This window comes from Bos taurus, chromosome 8 (assembly GCF_002263795.3).
Source record: "Bos taurus isolate L1 Dominette 01449 registration number 42190680 breed Hereford chromosome 8, ARS-UCD2.0, whole genome shotgun sequence".
NCBI lineage: Eukaryota > Metazoa > Chordata > Mammalia > Artiodactyla > Bovidae > Bos > Bos taurus.
Genome location: NC_037335.1, coordinates 47,979,629 through 48,003,561, shown reverse-complemented (window position 1 = coordinate 48,003,561; position 23,933 = coordinate 47,979,629). Strand labels below are relative to the sequence as shown.

Below are 23,933 nucleotides of genomic sequence, written 5' to 3'. Positions count from 1 at the left end.
GCCTGCTTACCTGTTGGAAACATCTCTGTTTTAAAAACCAGTACATTTTAAATGTTAGCCTTATGGTTCTTTGGTTGGCTAGAATGAAGCTATTAATGTTTGTTTGACCCTTGAAGGAAGCTTGCTATTTTCAGAATTGGTCGGGCATCACACTTTGGTTGTGTCTTTGATTAGCTACTCAAAGTTCCAAAAGAATTTGCATTTCTGGGCGAAATAGAAGATAGCGCATTTCTTCTGCTTAGTATGGGCTTCGCTTAGTAAGGGCTTACCTTCATGGACTGTATAGTCCATGGGGTCGCAAACAGTCGGACACAACACTCACTCACTCACTTTTGTAGTAAAGGTTGGGTAGCGCCTTCTGGTGCTTTATCCTAAAATCACACCTCTCAACTCTACAGGATGAGTGTGTGTGTGTGTAACTTAAAGTCTTGTAGTTTTTTCAGTTCAGTCCACTTGATGCTGTTTTACCTTAATGTGTTGAGAGGCCCAGAAAAGTAATGTTAAAAGTGAGTTCTGAGTCACCACCTCATTAACAGTCACAGACTCATTAACAGTCTGTGAATGAGCAAGCAGGCTGAGGACTGGGCACTGTGTACGTGGACAGGAGATTTGAATCAATAAATTCTTACATGGTACTTGTTTAGATTTCCTTTGTCACAGCTAATTGTCTGAGTAAAGTCTCTTTTCTTGATCTGGCTGGTAACCAACCCTTCACATTTTCAAAAGTCTCAGATTTCACAACAGGAAACCCGAATGGGACAACACCTTATTCATGTTCCAATAGACATAATCAAGCCTGTTCTCAGCTATGTTTGAAATGAAAAGGAAACAAAGCAAGAGAGTGAGGTAGGCTTGTGGGCAATTTCTGAAGTTGAAAAGTTACTACTTACTAGCTAGGTGCCTCTGGGCAGGTTTCTGCAATTGAGAATGATGAACCAGATGTCGGGTAAGAAAACTTAAATTTTCATTATCAAATTAACAGTTTTAGACTCACAGGAGATGCTGTATGTATGTAAATGCATATCTGTAAAGTGCTGTAAAATACTTATAAGTATTGCATCATCCTCCATCCACCCACCCACCATCCCTTCAGCTAACAACTGTTAACCACCTATTGTGTGTCAGGCTGTCTGGAAGCAATCTGATTGCCCACTCTCTTGGTGGAGTGTTCTTTTTGGTAGAGAGAGGGAGTTAGATGAAATGGTTGAAATTTGAGAGGTCACCAGGAGCGAAGATAGTCTGTGGTGGCCTCCATCTATAAAGAAAGATAAAACAATCTCTGCTGTTGAAGAAATGAGTCTATTCAGGGGCAAAAGGAAGTGAACAATTAGAAGGCCCAGTAAGTGGAGAATTATGCATAGAATGCTTTAGGAACCCAGAGGAGGATCCAAACGGGAATGCGAGGGGGAAGCAATTTAGTGAAAAAATAAAATTTGCCAAATCAGACAAAATAGTAGGGGCTGGAAACTGATGTTAAAGTACCATTTTGAAATATAAAGATTGGAGAAGTCAGATTTTAGTTGAAAACAAGGCTCTTACAGTTAACCATTTGTTTATTGGGCAAGTCCCCTGATTCTTCACATAATTGTTTCTTCATCTGTAAAATGACTTTATGGAATTCTTTAAGGATTAACTTTGATTTAATTTGCTATATATATGATCCCTGGTGGCTCAGACGGTAAAGCGTCTGCCTACAACGCGGGAGACCGGGGTTCGATCCCTGGGTCGGGAAGATCCCCTGGAGAAGGAAATGGCAACCCACTCCAGTACTCTTGCCTGGAAAATCCAATGGACGGAGAATCCTGGTAGACTACAATTCATGGGGTCGCAAAGAGTCGGAGACGACTGAGCGACTTTACTTACTTACCATATAAGCTAGTGCTGTTTGGTACTCTCAAAATGTGTTCTTTTTTTTAACAGCTGTAAATAGATACAGTTTATATCTTAGTGTAATTGGTCTCAGTCACAGATGTCTATTTTATTGGCCCTTTCCTGAGGGATCTGAATCCCATCTTGAGTGTAAGTCTTCAGCTGTTGTCATATGGTGAAGCTCACTGTTCCCACCATCTTCATCTCAGCCATAGGAAATCTTTTCATTGCGTTTGGGTTGTGAACGCTAATTAGAAGTAAAGGCTGTCTAGTACAGTACATCAGATGAGAGGGGCTTGTCTGGGTGTGTACTGTAACTTCCGTGCTCTCCTCCCTGCCTCCCAACCTAGGCTTGTTTTTCTCCTTTTCTTGATCCTAACAAAAAGCTGTGCATCTGTGTTTCTGAGACCATGAAAATCACCCTTAATAGTTTTCTCCATTTGTAAAGAGGTATAATTTTCAACTACCCTGTTAAAGACTGTGCTCTCAATAGCAACAGCTGCTGTCTAGGTGAAACTTGAATCTGTAAACAGTACTTGCTTTAATATATGTGCCTTAATTCTCCACTTGAAATAGACTTAAGCTCATCTGACATTTTAATAAATTGCCTTTGATAGAAATCCATACTCAGCTATTTAAAACTGCCATGTTACATGTGACTTTTTAGGGGGAAGGGTGGCATGACTATGAATCAGTTCTCAGGACAGTTACATGCTGAGTCTTGACATGCAGTTTAATGGGCTTCAAAAATAATATTAAAATGAGGAAGTTGAGACCCACAGAGGCTAACTAATTAGGTAAGGTCATGTAGTAAATTAATGGCTGAGTGGGGACAAGAACCCCTTTGTCCCTATTTTCAGCCAGCATTTTTTTCTTTTTCTCCAATATATTCTATTATGCTCCTGTTTGGTTTTGTTAGAACTTAGTTATTTTAATGTTTTAATAGTGAAATAACTTGGATTTGGGCTTAGGAACCCATTGCACCCAAGTTTAAGGCAGACACTATACCTTCTGTTTCATTTGCGAGAATCTAGATGTGGTATGGTGCACAGAGGGGGTGAAGCTAACTTGTAATAAATTTGTCAAATAAGGAACTAAGTGTAAAAGTATGTTAACTTTACTTGCATTTTCCATAAATAGTATACCAACTTAAAGTATTGTTGAAGTGCACATTTTTAAAAAGAAGCAAGTTCCTGGGAACATTATTCAGCTTTGTGTTTGAATCATATGATAAAAACATGTTAGAAACAGGTTTGCGTGTTCTTTGGTTTTCCCTGTACTTGCTTTGAGAAGACTTTAATGCTGCTTGTTAGAAACTATGTTCAGCAAATGTCTGATTACATTCCTAAGATGTTCAAGGCACTGGCAAGTTGCTGTCAATGATACAAAGATGTGTGAGGCATAGGGTCTTTATTAAAATGTCTCTTTACAAAAAGTGAAACAGACTCGAAGCTGTGTATGACCTGAAGCATAGAATTCCTATCTCCCAATAAATGAGTCCTTGATCTAGTAGGCAAATCTGCTCTGAAATTATTATTAGACTAATCAGGCTTATAACAAGATATTTCTTTTCATTACACGATGACAAGTGATTAATCTTTTACATTTATCAGTGCTTCATCTTCATTTGGACTATAAATAAAAACTTGGCAGCATTTGATGAGATTTTATATTATGAAAAATTTGCCTAGGAGAGCTTGTGGTGATCTTAGCTTTGCTGTGCTTACTCGCTCAGTCGTGTCCAACTCTTTGCGACCCCATGGACTGTAGCCCGCCAGGCTCCTTTTGACTTTAACATTGCATTTAGAAGTGTGGCTGGAAGCAACATTGTTGTTGCCTGAAAAGGTTGCAGTTTGAGACAATCCATATGGAGCAACCAAGAAAAGAATTGTCCTCATTGACTCTGAGTTTGATGTAAGTATTCAAATATAGGCATATTCTCCACAAACTAGATGTCCTAGTCATGTCTGAATACTAAGTGTCTCTGAAGAATAAAATTATTATTGATTTGGGGGCTCTTGCCTAATTACTGGTTTGTAACTTAAGACTACAAGCCTTCTCTTATCATAATGGTCTCTGTTTATAGTGACTCATTTTCCTGAAGAATAAATGAGCTTTTTTTTTTTTAAACACACATCGAAGTTAGAAAGTTCATTTTAATATTTGAGGGATTGGAAAAATTAAGTGTAGCATAAGGACACATGCCTGATTCCTGTTTCAGAAGGAATGAAAAAAATGAGTCATTAAAAAAAATGTGGCTAAAAAAAAAAACCCCACACATATAACATCGTTTTTGCTTCCCTGGTGGCTCAGTGGTAAAAGAATCTGCCTGCAATGCAAGAGACCTATCCCTGGGTTGGGAGGATCCCCTGGAGGAGGGCATGGCAAGTCCTCTTGCCTGGAGAATCCCATGGACAGAGGAGCCTGGTGGGCTACAGTCCATGGGGCCGCAAAGAGTCAGACACAACTGAACATACATACATAGGATTTAAAAAATATTATACTTCATTAATGCAAAAGATATGGCTTTAATTGTTTAATAGGTGCTTAGTCATAGCCATCCCCTAACCATCCAATGTCATAGAATGAAGTGCCAGTAATGCTGCTGCTGCTGCTGCTGCTGTTAAGTCGCTTCAGTCGTGTCCGACTCTGTGCGACCCCATAGACGCCAGCCCGCCAGACTCCGCCATCCCTGGGATTCTCCAGGCAGGAACACTGGAGTGGGTTGCCATTTCCTTCTCCAATGCATGAAAGTGAAAGGTGAAAGTGAAGTTGCTCAGTTGTGTCCGACTCTTAGCGACCCCATGGTCTGTAGCCTACCAGGCTCCTCTGTCCATGGGATTTTCCAAGCAAGAGTACTGGAGTGGGGTGCCATTGCCTTCTCCGCAGTAATGCTGAGAAGCTAGCAATTTGGTAGGCAGTGGGCTGTGTTTGAAGGTATAGGAGAAAAGGCCAAATGAGAGATGAATCATCTTCTCTACATGATTAATGACATCTTTCGATGGATGTTCGTTGCTGTTTTCCCAAGTGCCTGCTGATTTAGATACTGCCCTTAGGATATGGCCACACTTCACAATATATGGTCAGTTCTTGGATAACTTTCCCCAGCTGCCTGGTTGCCATGTCATCTGAGCTTGGGCTTAGCCTTAAAGTATTTCTTCTTGTTCCCAAACTGTGTGTGTGGCATGTGAGCTCATCACTCAGCCCCTGTTTGCCTCCTTCTGCTGGCTGTATTCTGTCCCTGTTCAGCCATGCAGAGTCTAGTCTCTGCTCTAGCTCTGAGTAATTGCTTGTTCAGTGGAGGTCCTACCTTTTGACTCTCTGGTACTCTTGAATTTGACGAATGTCAGAGAGACTGTGGAGGAGGTGTAATATGGTCCCTATAGTAGGCCTAGTTTTCACAAGCCCTAGGAGGACAGGGACTGTAATTCCTTTGTATTAATATTTTGGCCAGGAACTCACCTGTGGATGACACCCACCAGGCAGCCTGTCAGAGAATAATGAAAGACCTCATGAGTTTGTTGTTTTCTCCCTATGTTGGTTATTGCTGGACAATGTGTTGTCATTTTAGGGGCAAAATTCAGTGGTAAATTTTATTCACACATACAAAGGAAGCTATTAGTAGTAGTCTGATGGTATACATTTGGGTAAGTGAGTTTGGAATTAAATAAAATCAAGCTATCACCTCTTTAGACACACCAGCCCAGTGTCTTTGCTTCAATGTGTATTATTATTACTTGTTTACCTGTGTTAGCCCCGACCCCCACCTCCAACACTAGACTTTGAGCTCCTTTGCCCCCACCCCCCGACCTCCAGCACTAGACTATGAGCTCCTTCACTCCTCACCTCCAACACTAGACTCTGAGCTTCTCTAAGGTAGAGATCATGTATATTTTTTGTATTACTGGGTCCTAATCTTCACAAAATCTGTCTCATAAGCGATGCCCAAGCCCGTACACATTCCCTGTTTGAAAAGGCTTTTCTCTTAGATATACTGTGTTAAAAATAGACTATGTTGTATAGGTAAAAAAATTACACATTTGGATTATGGTCCTAGCCCTATCGTTAATAGAAAATTTGCTTTGTTGCTGAATTGAGTAGCCTGGATCTCTTCAGTCTGGTCATCGCATTATTCATCTGGAATATTTCTTAGTTTGAAAGGCATGTCAAAACATACTTGTTACATGCTTCCTACTGACATTGCATTTTGATGTCTGTATATCACTGGATTATAAACTTTTGGTACAGTTATGCTTATTTTTCAAACACATCTGTATTGTCTTTTCTTTTTGTCCCACCTTTCAATGTTCTACCACCACGACTTTCTTGCATTTTTCTTCTGGAAGAGCATCTTAAATCTTTGTCCCTGCAGCCCACAGGCAGCTCTGCCCTTTGCTGTGATCTTAATTAAATCGTCCTCCCTCAGGTCAGGCTTAGGCTTTGGTTCTTTTTTTCAAAGGCCAGCTGCAAGGCTGATGACATGCCTGCGCCTGCCATTGTGTGCCTCTGCAGGGCCATCCTTCACTGTCAGCAGGTTGGGAGTCTCTCCACAAGAGTGAAGGGGGATGGTCTAAAGACTTGAGAGGGAGAAGAAAAGAGAACAGCTTTTCAGGAGAAAGAATTAAGGAGAAAGAGGAATCTGAGAAATAATAAGCAGAAGAAAGGAAACAGAAGTGAGGAGCGGAGGACTGGTAGGTAAAATGACACTCTCATTCTGTCTTCAATTTTCCAAGTTGAAAAACAGTCATCCTCTAGTTTTATCCTTTAGTTTAGTTTTTTTTTTTTTTTTACTGCCAACCAGAGGCCTATGTACTTTGCTTTTTTTTTAAATTTTATTTTTGATTGGGCGAGGAATGTTCGGTATTCCTCACTTGTCACCCTTTCTTCCGCCTTGGTGTGTAAATCTGTATTTTTTGCTCCCTTTGCTTCTCTTTTGTTTCCCGGGATAATTCTCCAGCCTTTTCACTCTATCAGCCATCTTGGCTTTAGGGTCAAGCCTTGCTTTTCATGGATAGACTAACAGATTTGAAAAAAGACAGGATTAATGAGTATATTTGGTGGCAGACAAATCAGACATCTGCCTCCTATGTTTTGCATAAATGAGAGGAGTGAAATAATGAATTAAACTATTTCTTAAAGGGCCACTCAACTTAGCTTTAGAGTGGGAAAGTGTTCACTGGGTTTACTTTGGGCATTAGATAGTATAAATACTCTTTGTTTTGAGAGATTCATATTTTAACAAGAGATTCCAATAGAATTTGCCAAGGATATAGACATGAAATTGTAACTAATGAGCTAATCTAAAATCCTTAAGTATAGGCCCCATAAGCATATATTGTTTTCTTGTTTTCCATGTAAGCAAATTCTTGGTATTTGTAGTTAATTTTTCCTTTCCAGGGATTTACTGTTTCTTGACTACAGTTTTCTAACAAAGAGAGTATAGCTTAAATGAAAAGTAAATTTCTAAACAGGGAAAAAAATGTCTTCTAACTTTAAATAATAATTGTTCCAATGCAAATGCTTGTGGCAAAACATTTTTTAAAGTAAATTTAGTCTTTTTAGGGCTATACATTTGAAATGTATTAAATAGAGAGTTATTTCCCTTTGAGGGGAGAGATGTGAGCAATATAGGATGCCAAAGTAGAAGGCAAGTGTCTTTTGATATTTACATAGTAGGTTAACTTTTGAGTATATCATTCATCGTATGTGTCTAAACTGACCAAGTGGAGAAAGAATAGCATTAAAGAGTCTCAGTCCCTTATCCTTTTACTTCATAGGAAGCTATTTATCATTAAGGTTTAGTGCATTCCTCTTCTGCTTCTGAGCATTGATTTGGGTAATTAGCAAAATGAACAGGAACCAGTGCAGGTAAATTAACTGTGCACAGTGTCTTATTTCTTGGGAATGTACCAGGTGATAGTGACTCATCCTGATTTTGAGAGTTGAAGGAAAAAGACAGAAGGGCTGTGGCAAGTGCTGGGCAGGAAGGGAGAATGTGAATGTGACAGAGTGAAGGCTCTTGTTTAGACATCTCAGAGTATTCAGTTCTTTTAGATTCTGCTCACATAAAACCAAGCAGATCTCTGAATGAAAGTGAACTTAATTTTTTCCCACCTTCTGTCTGTTTTCTCTCAAATAGTTGTAGGAATAGACCTAGCATTTATGCTGAATTCCTTCACAGTGTTTGTTGTAGAAAAGGGTATTTTATCTTGTGTGCTCTGATAAGAAACCATGAAATAAAGTATATTCCGCTAAACTATGTATAAGAGAATTCCCCCTTCTGAAACTTCCTTTGCTTTGTTCTTTGCATTTGAAAATCTTTATATGAGAATATTGATAGCACTTAAAATTTGACAGTTTGTGAAATTAAAGATCCTAAAAGTCAGCTTTGCTAAGTTTGTTTCTTACTGAATAGTTTTTATATGATTGAGGTATTGAGCTCATTGTTTATCAGTGACATAACCTGAATCTAAAACAAAACTGGGTGGAACATCCTACTTTTCCCACGCAGAGCCCAAACCTGAAAATCACCTTGATATTATTATTTTTTGTCCTTTTCCTATAAATAGGAGATTGGAAGTTAGAACTATTAATTGAAAGCTCAAAGCCATTAGAAGATAGTTAAGAATTTTATTAGGTCATGATTCGTTGTTCTTCAGTTGCTCAGTCATGTCCAACTCTCTGCGACCCCATGGACTGCAGGACGCCAGGCCTCCCTGTCCATCACCATCTCCGGGAGTTTGCCCAAGTTCATGTCCATTGCATCGGTGATGCTATCCAGCCATCTCATCCTCTGTCGCCCTCTTCTTCTTTTCCAGCATCAGGGTCATTCCCCGTATTACTAGTAATTATAAACAAAATTGTCATTTGTTTTCATGATAATTTATGAACACCTCTCTTTCCTGGCGTGTTTACTTTTACTTTTTTCTGTGACTGAGCATACCAGTCAATGTGTTACAAAGACGTACTAAGATATTAATAAAAGGAAAAGTTTCCTTAACCAGGTTTTGGCCAGTTGTACTGAAACTGCTGGAAAGTAGACTCACTTGTAAAACTGACCTTTAGCTTGGATACTGTTTCAAGAGTTATGTACTTGCTCCAAGAAAGATATGCTTGAGGAGATCATGCCAGCTTCTCGACTGTTCCTACAAGCCTGAATTTTCCACTCAAAAATAAGCTTTCATATCAAGTGTAAGCAGGATTTAGGAGAGCTTAAATGAGTCAAAAGTGCTGCATTTTCATTAGGAGTTTAGTATGTTGGGGATAAGGGCTCCCAAGTGGTGCTAGTGATTAAGAACACACCTGCGAATGCAGGAGACGTAAGAGACTCATGTTTGATCCCTGGGTGGGGAAGATCACTTGGAGGAGGGCATGGCAACCCACTCCAGCATTCTTGTCTGGAGAATTCCATGGAAAGAGGAGCCTGGTGGGCTACAGTTCATAAGGCTGCCCAGAGTCAGACCCGACTGAAGCGACTTAGCACACATGGACATGTGATGGGGCCAGTATGTGTGGCATAGCAGTGGGCTTTGGGCTCCCTCAGCATTGGCTTGGAGGGGCTGGATGATTTTGCTGACTATGGGGCAACCGTACTCAACCACTGAGTGATGAGCACTTGTGGTAGGCAGTTGGTCTTCTGTATTAACAGCTCAGCAGCAGAAAGAAAACGAAAACTCAACCTTTTTAAAGAAGGAATTTTCAATTAAATTGCTGCTATCTCTGTATTGAGAAGACGTTTCCTCTGATAAAAGCTTACTTGCTGTCAGCATAACAATATAAAGTGAAATGGAACATTTCCTTTTTCCTAAGTACCTACTGCATTTTATAGTGTGTGGTTAAAACTTACAAAATATTGTGAAAGGTTGAGCTTGTCTAGATAGTTGGCTGCTCTTTATCTTTAGAATTCCCATTTGCATTTGTTAATAATACCTTTTAGTCACCCACTGGGTTGCATATTAGGGTTACATTTTATAAAAATTAATGTGCTGGCTTTTTTGCTTGAAATGTTCTCAGCTTTCTTCAAATTAGGGCAGCTAATACAGAGATTAGACAGATTTCCCAGAGCTTCAGGGATGTTGAAAAAGGAGTCAATGGGAAATTCCAATCTGTGTGTGTGTGTGTGTGTGTATGAGAGAGAGAGAAAGAGAGAGAGGAAAACTTTTAAGTTCTAAGTTCAGTAAGCACTTAACTGAGTTCCTACTGTGTGTAAGTTCCCATGAGAATGCCAAGAAAAGTAAGATGTTGTACCTGCTCTTATGGGGCTTCTGGTCAACTGCAGGAGAGTGATATGTACTTACATCAATTGAAACATAAGATAAAAGCAAGGTGATTCAGTAAGAGTTTTAAACAGAGTACAGGGAAGAACAAGCAGGGAGCTTATTGTGGAATCCTGAGAAGGTGTCATGGATGAAATAGCACAATGTTTGAAAATTTTATAGGGGGATATTTCAATTTTCTTAACATCATGCACCTTTTTAATAAATCATATAAACCCAAAACTATGATCTCCTGGACAGGGAGGCCTGGCATGCTGCAATTCATGGGGTCGCAAAGAGTTGGACATGACTGAGTGACTGAACTGAACTGAACTGAATGTTATTGAAATTTCAAAATATATTAATTACTTTCTGAGATTATTTTAATTTATAACTAAATAAATTAATTGAATTCTCTTACCAACTGCATAAGCCCCTCCCGCAGTTTCTGTTTGAGGGTATACTCTTTTTGTACAAGAAAAGAATTTTATTTTAAATAACAGCAAATTTTTAAGATTGTGTGTGTGTGTGTGTGAGGACAACCGAGAATTTGACAGAAGTACTAGGTTTTAAAATACTTCCCTTTTTTCTCAGCATTTACAGATCTTTAGGTTGATATGATTTTTTCATATTTTTAATAATTTCTTTCATTATCTACTTTAAATTTTGCCTAAATCCCCTGTGCAGATTTTTAATTGCATGATTTTATTTTTAATTAAGTACTACCAAGCTTTTTGGGCTACTAAGTTTTTTAATCATCCAGGAAATAAATACTCATGAGATAATTCTTCCAAGGAACATCTAAATACCAAAAGTTATGCTTCAGAACCTTTTTAAAGTGTATTTCCAAATTTGATATGAATGACTTGGATTATTGTTCATTATGGATTTTCTGCATTTAGAGGTTTAACACAGTCTGTAATAACTCTTAAAATCTTGGTGTGTTCCTTCTGTATTCTGTGCGCTTTCCACTAGAAATACAGTCCTTTTAAAAATGACAGGTGATATAAACAAATGAACAGTGTATTAAGTAGAAACTTCAGGCTGTAGTAAAAATTTTAAAGTGACACCTAATGCTCACCTTGAGTAAAGCGTGAAAGACTGGGGGAAACTCTTCATCCTCTTTCCTCTATTAGGTCTCTGTTTTGGGGACATCAGACTCAAACCAATGCAAACAACCTTTTGGATTGAACAGCCTGAGTACCTCTCACAGTATTTTACAATATTTCCTTGGTCAATTTCACTCTTCCTTCAAGCAAGGGATTTAAAAATTGGATTTAGGACTCTATGTATAATAGTGTTCAAAATTTTATACTGTTTCACTTGTGCAAATACTCTTAAAATAAATACTTGGGATAATTTTTAAAAGTAAATAAATAAAATTGAATTTAGGAATTGCATTTCTTGGGGATGCTGTATATCTTTTGTCTTTTCACCCATAGTTCTACCACAATTCTCTAATGACAGCAAGAGCTCACAATTGTTTATTGAATGAGTGAAATGTCATTTTTTCCCATGAATTATTGAAAGCTATAACTAGCAATTAATATATTTTAAAGTAATTAATTTATAATACCAATCCTAAACTAAACTCGTAAATGTAAAGTGAAATCCTAAAGCAATGTATTTGTCTTATATATTGTAAAATCATAATAGAGATTATAATCTGCATATATGATTATTTTCTTGTAAATTTACTCTTAAATATAGTTGCAATAATTTATAATTTAGGAAAACAGTGATTGTATTTATTACTATGTATTTTCATGTTTTTCAGTAAAATAGAGCTAATGGGCTCAGAATATTTAGAAAAAATATATATTGTTGTTGAGAAGATTTATAGGGAAAACACATCATGATTATTTCTGATTTATTGATCGTGTCAGTTTGTGATTAACACCATGTGAAATTTCATGTTAGGATACCATTTTGTGAGTGTGAAGACAAAATTTTTTCCAAGTGGGATGGTGATTTCATTGAGCCTCTCAGTGCCTTTGTTGTTGTTGTGGGTACATCTGGAGACATTATCTCCCACGAAAGGGGCCTCCAGCCTGTTAAGTAATAACAGCCTTTCTCACCCTGAAACAATAAAGTTTCAGATGATTGCAGCTTCAAATAAAAGAGTCCCACTCTCTTTCAGAGGAGATTATAGTCTGATTCCCCTCTCACCCTGGTGAGCCTGGCACTCAAAAATATCTAGTTTAGTCCTTTCTTTGTTAATGGATGATCATAAAGGGGTCTTTGTCATACTTTCTCATTTGTTCCAGCAGGATGTATCCATTATTTTGTTCTGCTGCTTGGCACATGCAGCAGTTTCTTCAATAGCACCTTGAATCATGTTGTTTTCCCTTTGTTATGGAGCTTAAGCTTCATCTAAATAATTACTTTTGGTCAGAAATCAAACTCCACAAACCAAGTGCTTTTGACAGACACACTGACTCTCAGAATGTTCTTTGCCCCATGTAAAATCAGCATCAATTCCTGATTAGATTCCCTTTCTGTCCCCATTAATTTCCAGGTCGTTTGGGTCCTGGGAACACTTATTTGTGGCTTCTTTAATTGGTCACATTTTGTGTTTAGTGGATTTGCTGTAGTTTAGAGCAGTTTAGAGGTACCCTTTTTTGTTGTTTTGGCAGGGGATGAGGGGGATTAATTGTAAGAGTATTGAATGAAGTCAGGTGACTCTGAGATGCTACAGTTGTTAAGGAGGGGAAGTAGTGAACATCATGTTTCTTATTTATCCACAGCTGTTGCAGTAAGAACATTAAATGACAAGGCTTCTTTCGCTTTTCCCCCCTCCCTCCCTTCTTCCATTCTTTCTCTTTTTCTCCCTCCTGGCCCCCTTCTGTTTCATTTGACAAAATTGGAGTCAGGTTTCATTTAAAACTTATTCTTTTATTCAAAAACTAAATGCTTAATATAAAGAATATAGAAAGTAAAAAGGACTGCCTTTTTGCGTTTGTGTCAGGTTCTCTTAGATTAGAAAGAATTATATATAGTCTGGTAGACTTCTACATGAAGAAGTTCTGAGAATACTAAAGTGCCCTTTCAGACTCAACACAGTTCTGGTTATACCCTTGCAGAATGGATTCTTTGAAATTACTGTCTCACAAGTGTTTTGGAAGACACCTTAGTGTAATTGTTAGTCAACATTCTTAGGTTCAAGTCCTGGTTCTCTGTAAACTAGCTAATTAACTTTTCTAGTCCTCAGTTTCTGGTGTGTAAAATGGGGATAATTGCACCTATTCATAGATTTGTTGTATTAAATGTGTTAGGTGAGTTAACACATGTAAGGTGTTTAGAACAGGACCAGGTAGGAAGTGCTCTAGCAATGTTCAGTTCAGTTCAGTTCAGTCGCTCAGTTGTGTCTGACTCTTTGTGACCCCATGAATCACAGCACGCCAGGCCTCCCTGTCCATCACCAACTCCCGGAGTTCACTATTTTTTAAAACCATCTTAAACATGATATTTGAATGCCTGCTATTTTTTAAAACAAAATTTCAGTATTTAAAAAGATAGTATAGACTTTCTCATTAAGTGAATTCACAGGCTATTAAGTGATAGCATGGTTAAAAATAAGTTATATTACCAAGATAACAACAAGGGTGTGATCACTCACCTAAAGCCAGACATCCTGCAGTGTTAAGTCAAGTAGGCCTTAGGAAGTATCACTATGAACAAAACTAGTGGAGGTGATGGAATTCCAGCAGAGCTACTTCAAATCCTAAAAGATGATGCTGTTAAAGTGCTGCACTCAATTGGCCAGCAAATTTGGAAAACTCAGCAGTAGCCACAGGACTGGAAAAGGTCAGTTTTCATTCCATTCTCAAAGAAAGACAATGCCAAAGAATGCTCAAACTACCGCACAGTTGCACTCATCTCACACACTAGTAAAATAATGCTCAAAATTTTCCAAGCCAGGCTTCAACAGTACATGAATTGTGAACTTCCAAATATCCAAGCTGGATTTAGAAAAGGCAGGGGAACCAGAGATCAAATTGCCAACATCCACTGGATCATAGAAAAAGCAAGAGGATTCCAGAAAAACATCTATTTCTGCTTTATTGACTATGCCAAAGCCTTTGACTGTGTGGATCACAACAAACTATGGAAAATTCTGAAAGAGATGGGAATACCAGACCACATTACTTGCCTCCTGAGAAATGTGTATGCAGGTCAAGAAGCAATAGTTAGAATGGAAAATGGAACAACGACTGGTTCCAAATTGGGAAAGGAATATGTCAAGGCTGTATAGTATCACCCTGCTTATTTAACTTCTATGCAATGGCACCCCACGCCAGGACTCTTGCCTGGAAAATCCCATGGATGGAGGAGCCTGGTAGGCTGCAGTCCATGGGGTCGCGAAGAGTCGGACACAACTGAGCGACTTCATTTTCACTTTTCACTTTCATGCATTGGAGAAGGAAATGGCAAGCCACTCCAGTATTCTTAGCTGGAGAATCCCAGGGATGGGGGAGCCTGGTGGCTGCTGTCTATGGGGTCGCACAGAGTTGGACACGACTGAAGCAGCAGCAGCATGCAGAGTATATTATGCAAAATGCCGGGCTAGATGAAGCACAAGCTGGAATCAAGATTGCAGAGAGAAATATCAATAACCTCAGATATGCAGATGACACCACCCTTATGGCAGAAAGTGAAGAGGAACTAAACAGCCTCTCAATAAAGGTAAAAGAAGAAGTGAAAAAGCTGACTTAAAACTCAACATTAAGGAAGATCATGGCATCCAGTCCCATCACTTCATGGCAAATAGATGGGGAAACAATAGAAACAGTGACAGACTTTATTATGGGGGGCTCCAAAATCACTGCAGATGGTGACTATAGCCATGACATTAAAAGACGTTGCTCTTTGGAAGAAAAGTTATGACCAACCTAGAAAGTGTATTAAAAAGCAGAGACATTACTTTGCCAACAGATGTCCGTCTGGTCAAAGCTTTGGTTTTTCCAGTAGTCATGTATGGATGTGAGAGCTGGACCATAAAGAAAGCTGAGCGGAGAAGAATTGATGCTCTTCAACTGTGGTTTTGGAGAAGACTCTTGAGAGTCCCTTGGACTGCAAGGAGATCCAACCAGTCCTTCCTAAAGGAAATCAGTCCTGAATGTTTATTAAAAGGACTGATGCTGAAGCTGAAACTCCATTACTATGGCCACCTGATGAGAAGAACTGACTCATTTGAAAAGACCCTGATGTTGGGAAAGATTGAAGGCAGGAGGAGAACGGGATGACAGAGGATGAGATGGTTGGATGGCATCACTGACTCAATGGACATGAGTTTGAGCAAGCTCCATCCAGGAGTTGGTGATGGACAAGGAGGCCTAGTGTGCTGCAGTCCATGGCGTTGCAAAGAGTTAGACACCACTGAGTGACTGAACTGAACTGAACTGAAACATGTATGCTTGCCTGTTGGAACTTGTGGTTCCACCTTGTGGTCCTTTGACAGATGGACTTTAACTTCCGTTTGAAGAGCTTTACAGTAATTATACTCAAGGGTGAACACCTGATTCAGTGTCACCAAGGTACATTTTAAAAATATAAACTCCAGGGCCCACTTTCCACCCACTGAGCCAGAATCAGTGGGGTGGAGAGCCTAGGAATATACTTCTTTAACAAGCTTCCCTTGTGAATCTTATGCACAGTTGAGAAAAGCTGCCCTAGAACAGTGGTTTTCAACCAAGATGCCCATTAGAAAATCTGTGTCATTTAAAAGCTATGGTGGCTTGCCTCCTGACAATATTTGGGGTGTGGCATTGGGCATTAACATTATCAGGTGATTATAGTGTGTAGAGTGGAGAAGCAGTGGTGTTAGAAGTAGATCACTGAAGGTGATTGTTGACATAGTTTAATATATCAGGATGTAAGCTGACTTGATATTTTCAAAAAAGTCATTACAGTGGTGACTGGGGAGAAGGAGGGAGATGTTTTTGCTTCATGGGTACAGAGTTTCTGTTTGGGATGATGAAAATGCCCTGGAAATGGATGATTGTGATGGTTGTACAACATTGTGAATGTGCTTAATGCCGCTGGATTATACATTTATAAATGGTTAAAATGCTAAGTTTCATGTTATATATATTTTACCACACTAAAAACAAAGGCATTACAGTTCTCACATTTCTGAGCCTAAATTTTTTTTTTTTCTGTTTCTTTTCACAGTGACAGTGTATCATGCATGCCACTAATTCCAGGGGACACTCCCCTGCTTTCCTGCAACCTCAGAATGGAAACAGCCATCATTCATCTGGCTATGTTCCAGGGAAGGTTGTCCCACTGCGTCCCCCTCCTCCTCCAAAGAGCCAAGCTTCAGCCAAATTTACCTCCATCCGACAGGAAGCCCAGGCCAGCTTTGGTTTTTCATCTGAGGAACAGCAAGTCCAGAGAGAGCGCCGAAAGCAGAAGAGGCACAAAAATACTTTCATTTGCTTCGCTATTACTAGTTTTTCATTTTTTGTTGCACTTGCAGTCATTTTAGGAATATCCTCAAAATATGCTCCAGATGGTGAGTGCATATAGGAGAAGAAAGAAGGGAAGGAGATAGAATAAACTCTGAAAAATCTTTTGTTATCTTAACTTGGCTCTAGCTAACTTATATATAACTAGGTAATAGGAGCTATAACTTCTTATGAATGAGAGCAATTGTTAAAGGAATCCCTTGAAAATGATAAAAAGATTGCTCTTCCTTTCCATTTTGCCACTTTGCCCCAGGGCTCAAGACCTTCTTGGAACATTTCTTTTCAAAACAGTAATATTAAGAGTCTTTACTGAAATCTTGTGGCGGCACAATTTCATCTTTTGTAGTAAATTTTCAGATTGCCACAAGTTTTTAGTAATAAGAATTACTAAAAGGGAAAGTGAAGTTGCTCAGTCGTGTCCGACTCTTTGCAATCCCATGGACACCAGGCTCCTCCGTCCATGGGATTTTCTAGGCAAGAGTACTGGAGTGGGTTGCCATTTCCTTCTCCAGGGAACTTCCCGACCCAGGGATCGAAGTCAGGTCTCCCACATTGTAGACAGACGCTTTACCATCTGAGCTACCAGGGAAGTCTTAAGAATTACTAAATGCAGGGATAAAGTACATTTAATTGGGGGAAAAAAGTGAAAGCAATAGGATTTGTGTTCTGCCATTTGAAACCAGTTGAGGGGACAGTTCCAAAAGAAGCTCCCAGTATTTTTTGAGGAATAACGTATATCCTTAAAGGAAAATATCCATTAGTAGGTATAAGTTCTGATACACTTGGCTTCATAGTTAAACTTCATTTAGGAAGATTTTAATTTCTTAAATGGTTTTTGCTTTTTGAGTTGGTAACATAGCAGTACTTTGAATGATATTGTCAGTCAGTCTCAATATTGTGTTGCTAAAATGTATGTGTGCTTAGTCGTGCCTGACTCTTTACAACCCTATGGACTGTAGCCCGCCAGGCTTCTCTGTCCATGAGATTTCCCGGGCAAGAATAATGGAGTGGGTTGACATTTCCTCCTTCAGGGATCTTCCCAACCCAGGGATCGAACCTACATCTCCAACGTCTCCTTCATTGGCAGGCAAATTATTTGCCTCTGAGCCACCTGGGAAACCCCAGTAGCAATAAAGACTGGCCTTATAATACATCCCATCCATCTCTAAAAACCAAAGGGCTCAAAGCTATGGAGAAAGCAGACTAGGCCACCAGGATTAGCACCATATTGGTCTGCATTTTTTAATCGTCTACAACAGATTTTTGTTGAATTCAGTTCAGTTCAGTTGCTCAGTCGTGTCTGACTCTTTGTGATCCCATGAATCGCAGCACACCAGGCCTTCCTGTCCATCACCAACTCCCGGAGTTTACTCAAACTCACGTCTATCAAGTCAGTGATGCCATCCAGCCATCTCATCCTCTGTCGTCCCCTTCTCCTCCTGCCCCCAATCCCTCCCAGCATCAGAGTCTTTTCCAGTGAGTCAACTCTTCGCATGAGGTGGCCAAAGTATTGGAGTTTCAGCTTTAGCATCAGTCCTTCTGATGAACACTCAGGACTGATCTCCTTTAAAATGGACTGGTTGGATCTCCTTGCAGTCCAAGGGACTCTCAAGACTCTTCTCCAACACCACAGTTCAAAAGCATCAATTCTTCGGTGCTCAGCTTTCTTCACAGTCCAACTCTCACATCCATACGTGACCACTGGAAAAACCATAGCCTTGACTAGACGGACCTTTGTTGGCAAAGTAATGTCTCTGCTTTTGAATATGGTGTCTGGGTTGGTCGTAACTTTCCTTCCAAAGAGTAAACGTCTTTTAATTTTCATGGCTGCAGTCACCATCTGCAGTGGTTTTGGAGCCCAGAAAAATAAAGTCTGACACTGTTTCTACTGTTTCCCCATCTATTTCCCATGAAGTGATGGGACCAGATGCCATGATCTTAGTTTTCTGAATGTTGAGTTTTAAGCCAACTTTTTCACTCTCCTCTTTCACCTTCATCAAGAGGCTTTTTAGTTCCTCTTTACTTTCTGCCATAAGGGTGGTGTCATCTGCATATGTGAGGTTATTGATATTTCTCCCGGCAATCTTGATTCCAGCTTGTGCTTCCTCCAGTCCAGCGTTTCTCATGATGTACTCTGCATAGAAGTTAAATAAGCAGGGTGACAATATACAGCCTTGACGTTCTCCTTTTCCTATTTGGAACCAGTCTGTTGTTCCATGTCCAGTTCTAACTGTTGCTTCCTGACCTGCATATAGGTTTCTCAAGAGGCAGGTCAGGTGGTCTTGTATTCCCATCTCTTGAGGAATTTTCCACAGTTTCTTGTGATCCACACAGTCAAAGGCTTTGGCATAGTCAATAAAGCAGAAATAGATATTTTTCTGGAACTCTCTTGCTTTTTGCATGATCCAGCTGATGTTGGCAATTTGATCTCTGTTTCCTCTGCCTTTTCTAAAACCAGCTTGAACATCTGGAAGTTCACGGTTCACGTATTGCTGAAGCCTGGCTTGGAGAATTTTGCACATTACTTTACTAGCGTGTGAGATGAGTGCAATTGTGTGGTAGTTTGAGCATTCTTTGGCATTGTCTTTCTTTGGGATTGGAATGAAAACTGACCTTTTCCAATCCTGTGGCCTGTGCTGAATTTTCCAAATTTGCTGGCATATTGAGTACAGCACTTTCACAGCATCATCTTTAAGGATTTGGAATAGCTCAACTGGAATTCCATCACCTCCACTAACTTTGTTCATAGCGATGCTTTCTAAGGCCCACTTGACTTCACACTCCAGGACATCTGGCTCTAGGTGAATTAGTGCCTTCTTAAATGGATATAACATTTGAGAAAAATGGCAATCCACTCCAGTACTATTGCCTGGAAAATCCCATGGACCAAGGAGCTTGGTAGCTATAGTCCCTGGGGTCACAAACAGTTGGACACGACTGAGCGACTTCACTTTCCTTTACTTTCCTTTACTGGTTATAGGCTTCCCTGGAATGAATCAGATGGTAAAGAATCTGCTTGCTATGCAGGAGACCTGGGTTTGATCCCTGGGTTGAGAAGATCCCTTGGAGAAGTGAATGGCTACCCACTCCAGTATTCTTGCCTGGAGAATCCCATGGACAGAGGATCTTGGTGGGATAGAGTCCATGGGGTTGCAAAGAGTTGAACATTACTGAGTCACTAGTACACTTTGACTTACTGGTTATAAGACTTTAGAAACATTAGTCTATTTAGTTTTCATGGGTGATTTAAGGGTCTTAAAGACTTTAAGGTTTAGGGGGAGATAATGTCAATACTTGTGAAAAAGTATACCTGAAGTAAGAGAGATGTTCATTTGACTTTTTATTTTTTTAATGTATATGTGTTTTTTTTTTTTTTTTTGAGTGTAGTTGCTTTATAATGTGTTAGTTATTAGTTGCTGCTATACAGCAAAGTGAATCAGCCATGTGTATACATGTATTCCCCTCTTCCTTGGATTTCCTTCCCATTTAGGTCACCATAGAGCATTAAGTAGAGTTCCTTTTGCTATACAGTTGGTTCTCATTAGTTATCTATTTTATACACTGTAATGTATGTATGTCAATCCCAGTCTCCCAGTCCATCCCACCCTACCTTGCTGCCTTGATATGTCTCTTATTTCTGCTTTGCAAATAAGTTCCTCTATGCCATTTTTTCTACATTCTATGTTTTGTGTTAATATAAAATATTTGTTTTTCTCTTTCTGACTTATACTTCATTCAGTATGATACAGTGATGTTGAGGTGTCTCTCAACATCTTTGTTGGCCAAGCCAGTGGACCACATAAAGAACTTGCAACATTGCTTTTCATTGCACATACCATTGACTTCTTTCCTCTTTTCTCCAGAGAAATAACTATGTTCACTGCTGTTGATTCATTCTTTCCAAGCAATCTGCAGTAAATGGATGCTAGATTATGGAAAATCAGAGCTAAAATCTGTGGCTTTAATTGACATTTTCATATTCCAGCTAAGACAGTGAATTGGTGATGTGGTTCCTTGACTCAACATTTTTTAGTTTCACATTTTGGCAGCATAAGGGCAGAATATCAGTGGAAAGATCTGGTGCTGAAATATTTCAGAATCAGCCCTACTGTGGTTACTGCTGTTACATAACTTTAATAATGGATCCCACTATTCAATAAGTGGGTAGCCAAGAAGGTGGGGCTGGCTAAGCTATTTTTTGATGCTTTCTGCAGACTACATGTTTTCTCATTAAATGTACTTTACTGGAAAAAAACAGATCGGAATTTTGGGTGATAAAAAATTTTTAGTGAATATAATATAAATATTATAAATATTTATAAACAATTAAGGGGAATTATATAATTATTATAGTAGGCTTTAGATCTTTTGAGATTAGATTCCTTCTGAATTTTCTTCTCTAACTGGGTCCATTGCTTGTTTCTTGGGACCTACATTTGCTTGTAATATGATGGAGAATTCCAGTTAAATGTTTTATGGGTAGAGAGGGAGGTACAAGAAAAGCTCAAGAAATCCTCAATATTAAGTCAGAATGAATTCAAGACATTTCTTGTTTCTTTGAAAAGTTTGACTATTCTTAGTATATTAGTGATGACCATTGATTTATCAGAATTAAATATCAATGATTATGAAGCTGCTAGGACAAAAATTAATTCCATGAAGTAATTGCCAAGGTCTTACCTAGTAGGACTAGTTTTAATGGTAGTGGTTACTGTCACCTCAAAGAGAAAGCATAAACCAACATGAATGCTTAGAAATAGATGTTTGCATTGGTGGTGTGCAAGTTCAAAATGAGGAATCACAATTTACTTCCTATAAAAAACTGTGTCTTTGTGATGTATGAAGTATCTCTACTTTTTCTCACATTATCCTGTAGTATATACCTTCCACCTTCATACAAGTGTATCCTGTCCTTTCTAATCTTTGCTTAGTTTAAATGTAGGTGACATCTGGCTATTCTAAATGAGCAACCAAATGGACTTGGACCACAAGGGATATTTGCATCTCTAGTATTCATATCTCCCCTTCATGCTCCTCTTATTTAAATTCTGTCCACTCTTTGGGGATCTAGGTCTGCTCTATTGAAGCTCTCTCAGTTACTCTAGCACCACCTCTCCTTTCTCTGAGCTTTTTTGCATCTAAAGAAACTACCATATTTTTCAGTATTATTTCATACAAAACTCTAAGGGCTGTGAGCTCATTCTAAATTTTATGTATTATAAACTTTATGAATTTTACACTATCTAGTCCAGAGTGGACAAATTGGTCCTCCATAATTATACTTGGTCATTAATTGGTCAAAATTGATGTGATAATGGAGAGAGTAGCATGAAAACATATACGCTGCTGCTGCTGCTGCTGCTGCTAAGTCGCTTCAGTCGTGTCTGACTCTGTGCAACCCCATAGACAGCAGCCCATGAGGCTCCCGTCCCTGAGATTCTCCAGGCAAGAACACTGGAGTGGGTTGCCATTTCCTTCTCCAATGCATGAAAGTGAAAAGTGAAAGTGAAGTCGCTCAGTCATGTCCGACTCTTGGCGACCCCATGGACTGCAGCCTACCAGGCTCCTCCATCCATGGGATTTTCCAGGCAAGAGTACTGGAGTGGGTCGCCAGTGCCTTCTCCAAACATATACACTAACATATGTAAAATAGTCAGTGGGAATTTGTTGTATGATTCAGGAAACTCCAGGACTCTGTGACAATCTAGAGGAGTAGGATAGGGTGAGAGGTGGGAGGCAGGCTCCAGAGGAAGAGGACATATATATATCTGTGGCTGATCCATGTTGATGTATGGGAGAAATCAACACAATATTGTAATTATCCTAACATTAAAAATAAATTTTAAAAAATTGGTGTGATATTTTTTCCTCCCTCTTCCAAATTGTAGCAGAAATGAAAGGTCTCATGCATTAAATAGCTTTGGCAATGCAAAATACTTTTTAATTTTCATCAATCATGTATTCAGGAGGCAAATTGTAGCAAAGGAACACTGCAAGGAAAGTAAACCTCATTTCTTAAAGGGGAACTTTCATATCACTCAACTTGCTGAGTAGTCTTGGGTTTGGCTTCTCTAATCTGTAGTTTCCTCATCTCTGAAAATGAGAAGTCATATTTTTGACCATTTGCCTCTTGCAGTTTTGTTGGGGAAATGTACGTGTCTGAAGATACCGCTGTTTATCAGCAGCTGCCTTTGTGATGAAGGAAGTCCCATTATCACCTGCTTTATGATTCACCATGCATAGGAAGGAACCTGGGAAGACCTAATATACATATTGCTTAGCAATTTTCCTGTTTTTTTTTTTTTTTTAATCAGTGTGTTGTGAACTTCTTTTCTTTTCTAAACACAATTCAGTTTTACCTCTTACTGTTGATTTGTTTCCAGAGTAGATAGTTCAGGGGAACTCGGTTTTTACTGGACTCTGACCCAAACTAGATGGCAGCAACTTGGTTTTGTGGTGAAACCTTTTTTATGTTTTGAGGAAGTAAAGGATTTGACATAGCTCTGCTTGGTGGGATGGGGTAGGAATTCCATCATTATGGAAAGAAATGAAAATATGTCAGCCCATTACTTGTAAGTTGCAATAAACAACAGCAGTACTTGAATTTGGCTAAAGGTATTTTTGTGTCTTGTTGGTTTAATGGGGTATTGATGTTGCTTTGTTTTATAGAGAATTGCCCAGATCAAAACCCCCGTCTCAGGAACTGGGATCCAGGACAAGATTCTGCAAAACAAGTTGTTATCAAGGAAGGAGATATGTTTCGTCTGACCTCAGATGCCACAGTGAATTCTATAGTTATTCAGGATGGAGGTAAGTAACGGTCCCTGTCTATGGGAACAGCAACACTTGATGTTCTTTATGTAGAAAACTATCGTTGGCATTTAGAATGTGGTGTCACTCTAACTGTGGAGACAGGAAAGATTCCTAAGTTAGAACTGTAGAATTCAACAGCGAGAAGGGCCTTAGGAATCACTCAAGTCAAGACCGTTGATTTATACAGAAAGAAAGAGCTCCAGAAGGTCATTTCTCATAGCTAAATCTTTGTTACAACTATGGAGAGTGATGAGAGAATTAATGTAGGTTAATATAGGTAAAAATGAGATTCAGATTTGTAGAGTCTTAGATATTTTTCTAGAAATGATTTACCTTTAAAGTGAATGGATTGAAATTCTTACACATGGGCATGTTTAGGGTGTTGAGATATGAATTCTCCACTTCTTTGTTTTTAAAACAGATTCAATTTCCTAAGCAGACTTTTAGTAAATTCTTTTTCCCAACTTAACTGCGGAAGTGCTTTTTTCCCCTCTTAAGATGAAAGCTATTTTTCTGTATCTTAGAA

At 39.1% G+C, this 23,933-nt stretch overlaps 1 protein-coding gene across 3 annotated transcripts in view; it reads left to right on the top strand.

Annotated features, from left to right (window-relative positions):
* The window catches only part of CEMIP2 (cell migration inducing hyaluronidase 2), an 82,059-nt gene that overhangs the window by 2,377 nt on the left and 55,749 nt on the right, over positions 1–23,933 (top strand). For all 3 annotated transcript variants that reach the window (XM_005210029.5, NM_001192415.1, XM_059889077.1), the window contains exons 2-3: positions 16,299–16,641; positions 23,264–23,404. In XM_005210029.5, coding sequence (XP_005210086.1) covers positions 16,311–16,641; positions 23,264–23,404 — 472 coding nt within the window. In that variant the 5' untranslated portion in view covers positions 16,299–16,310. The remainder of the gene's footprint in view (positions 1–16,298; positions 16,642–23,263; positions 23,405–23,933) is intronic.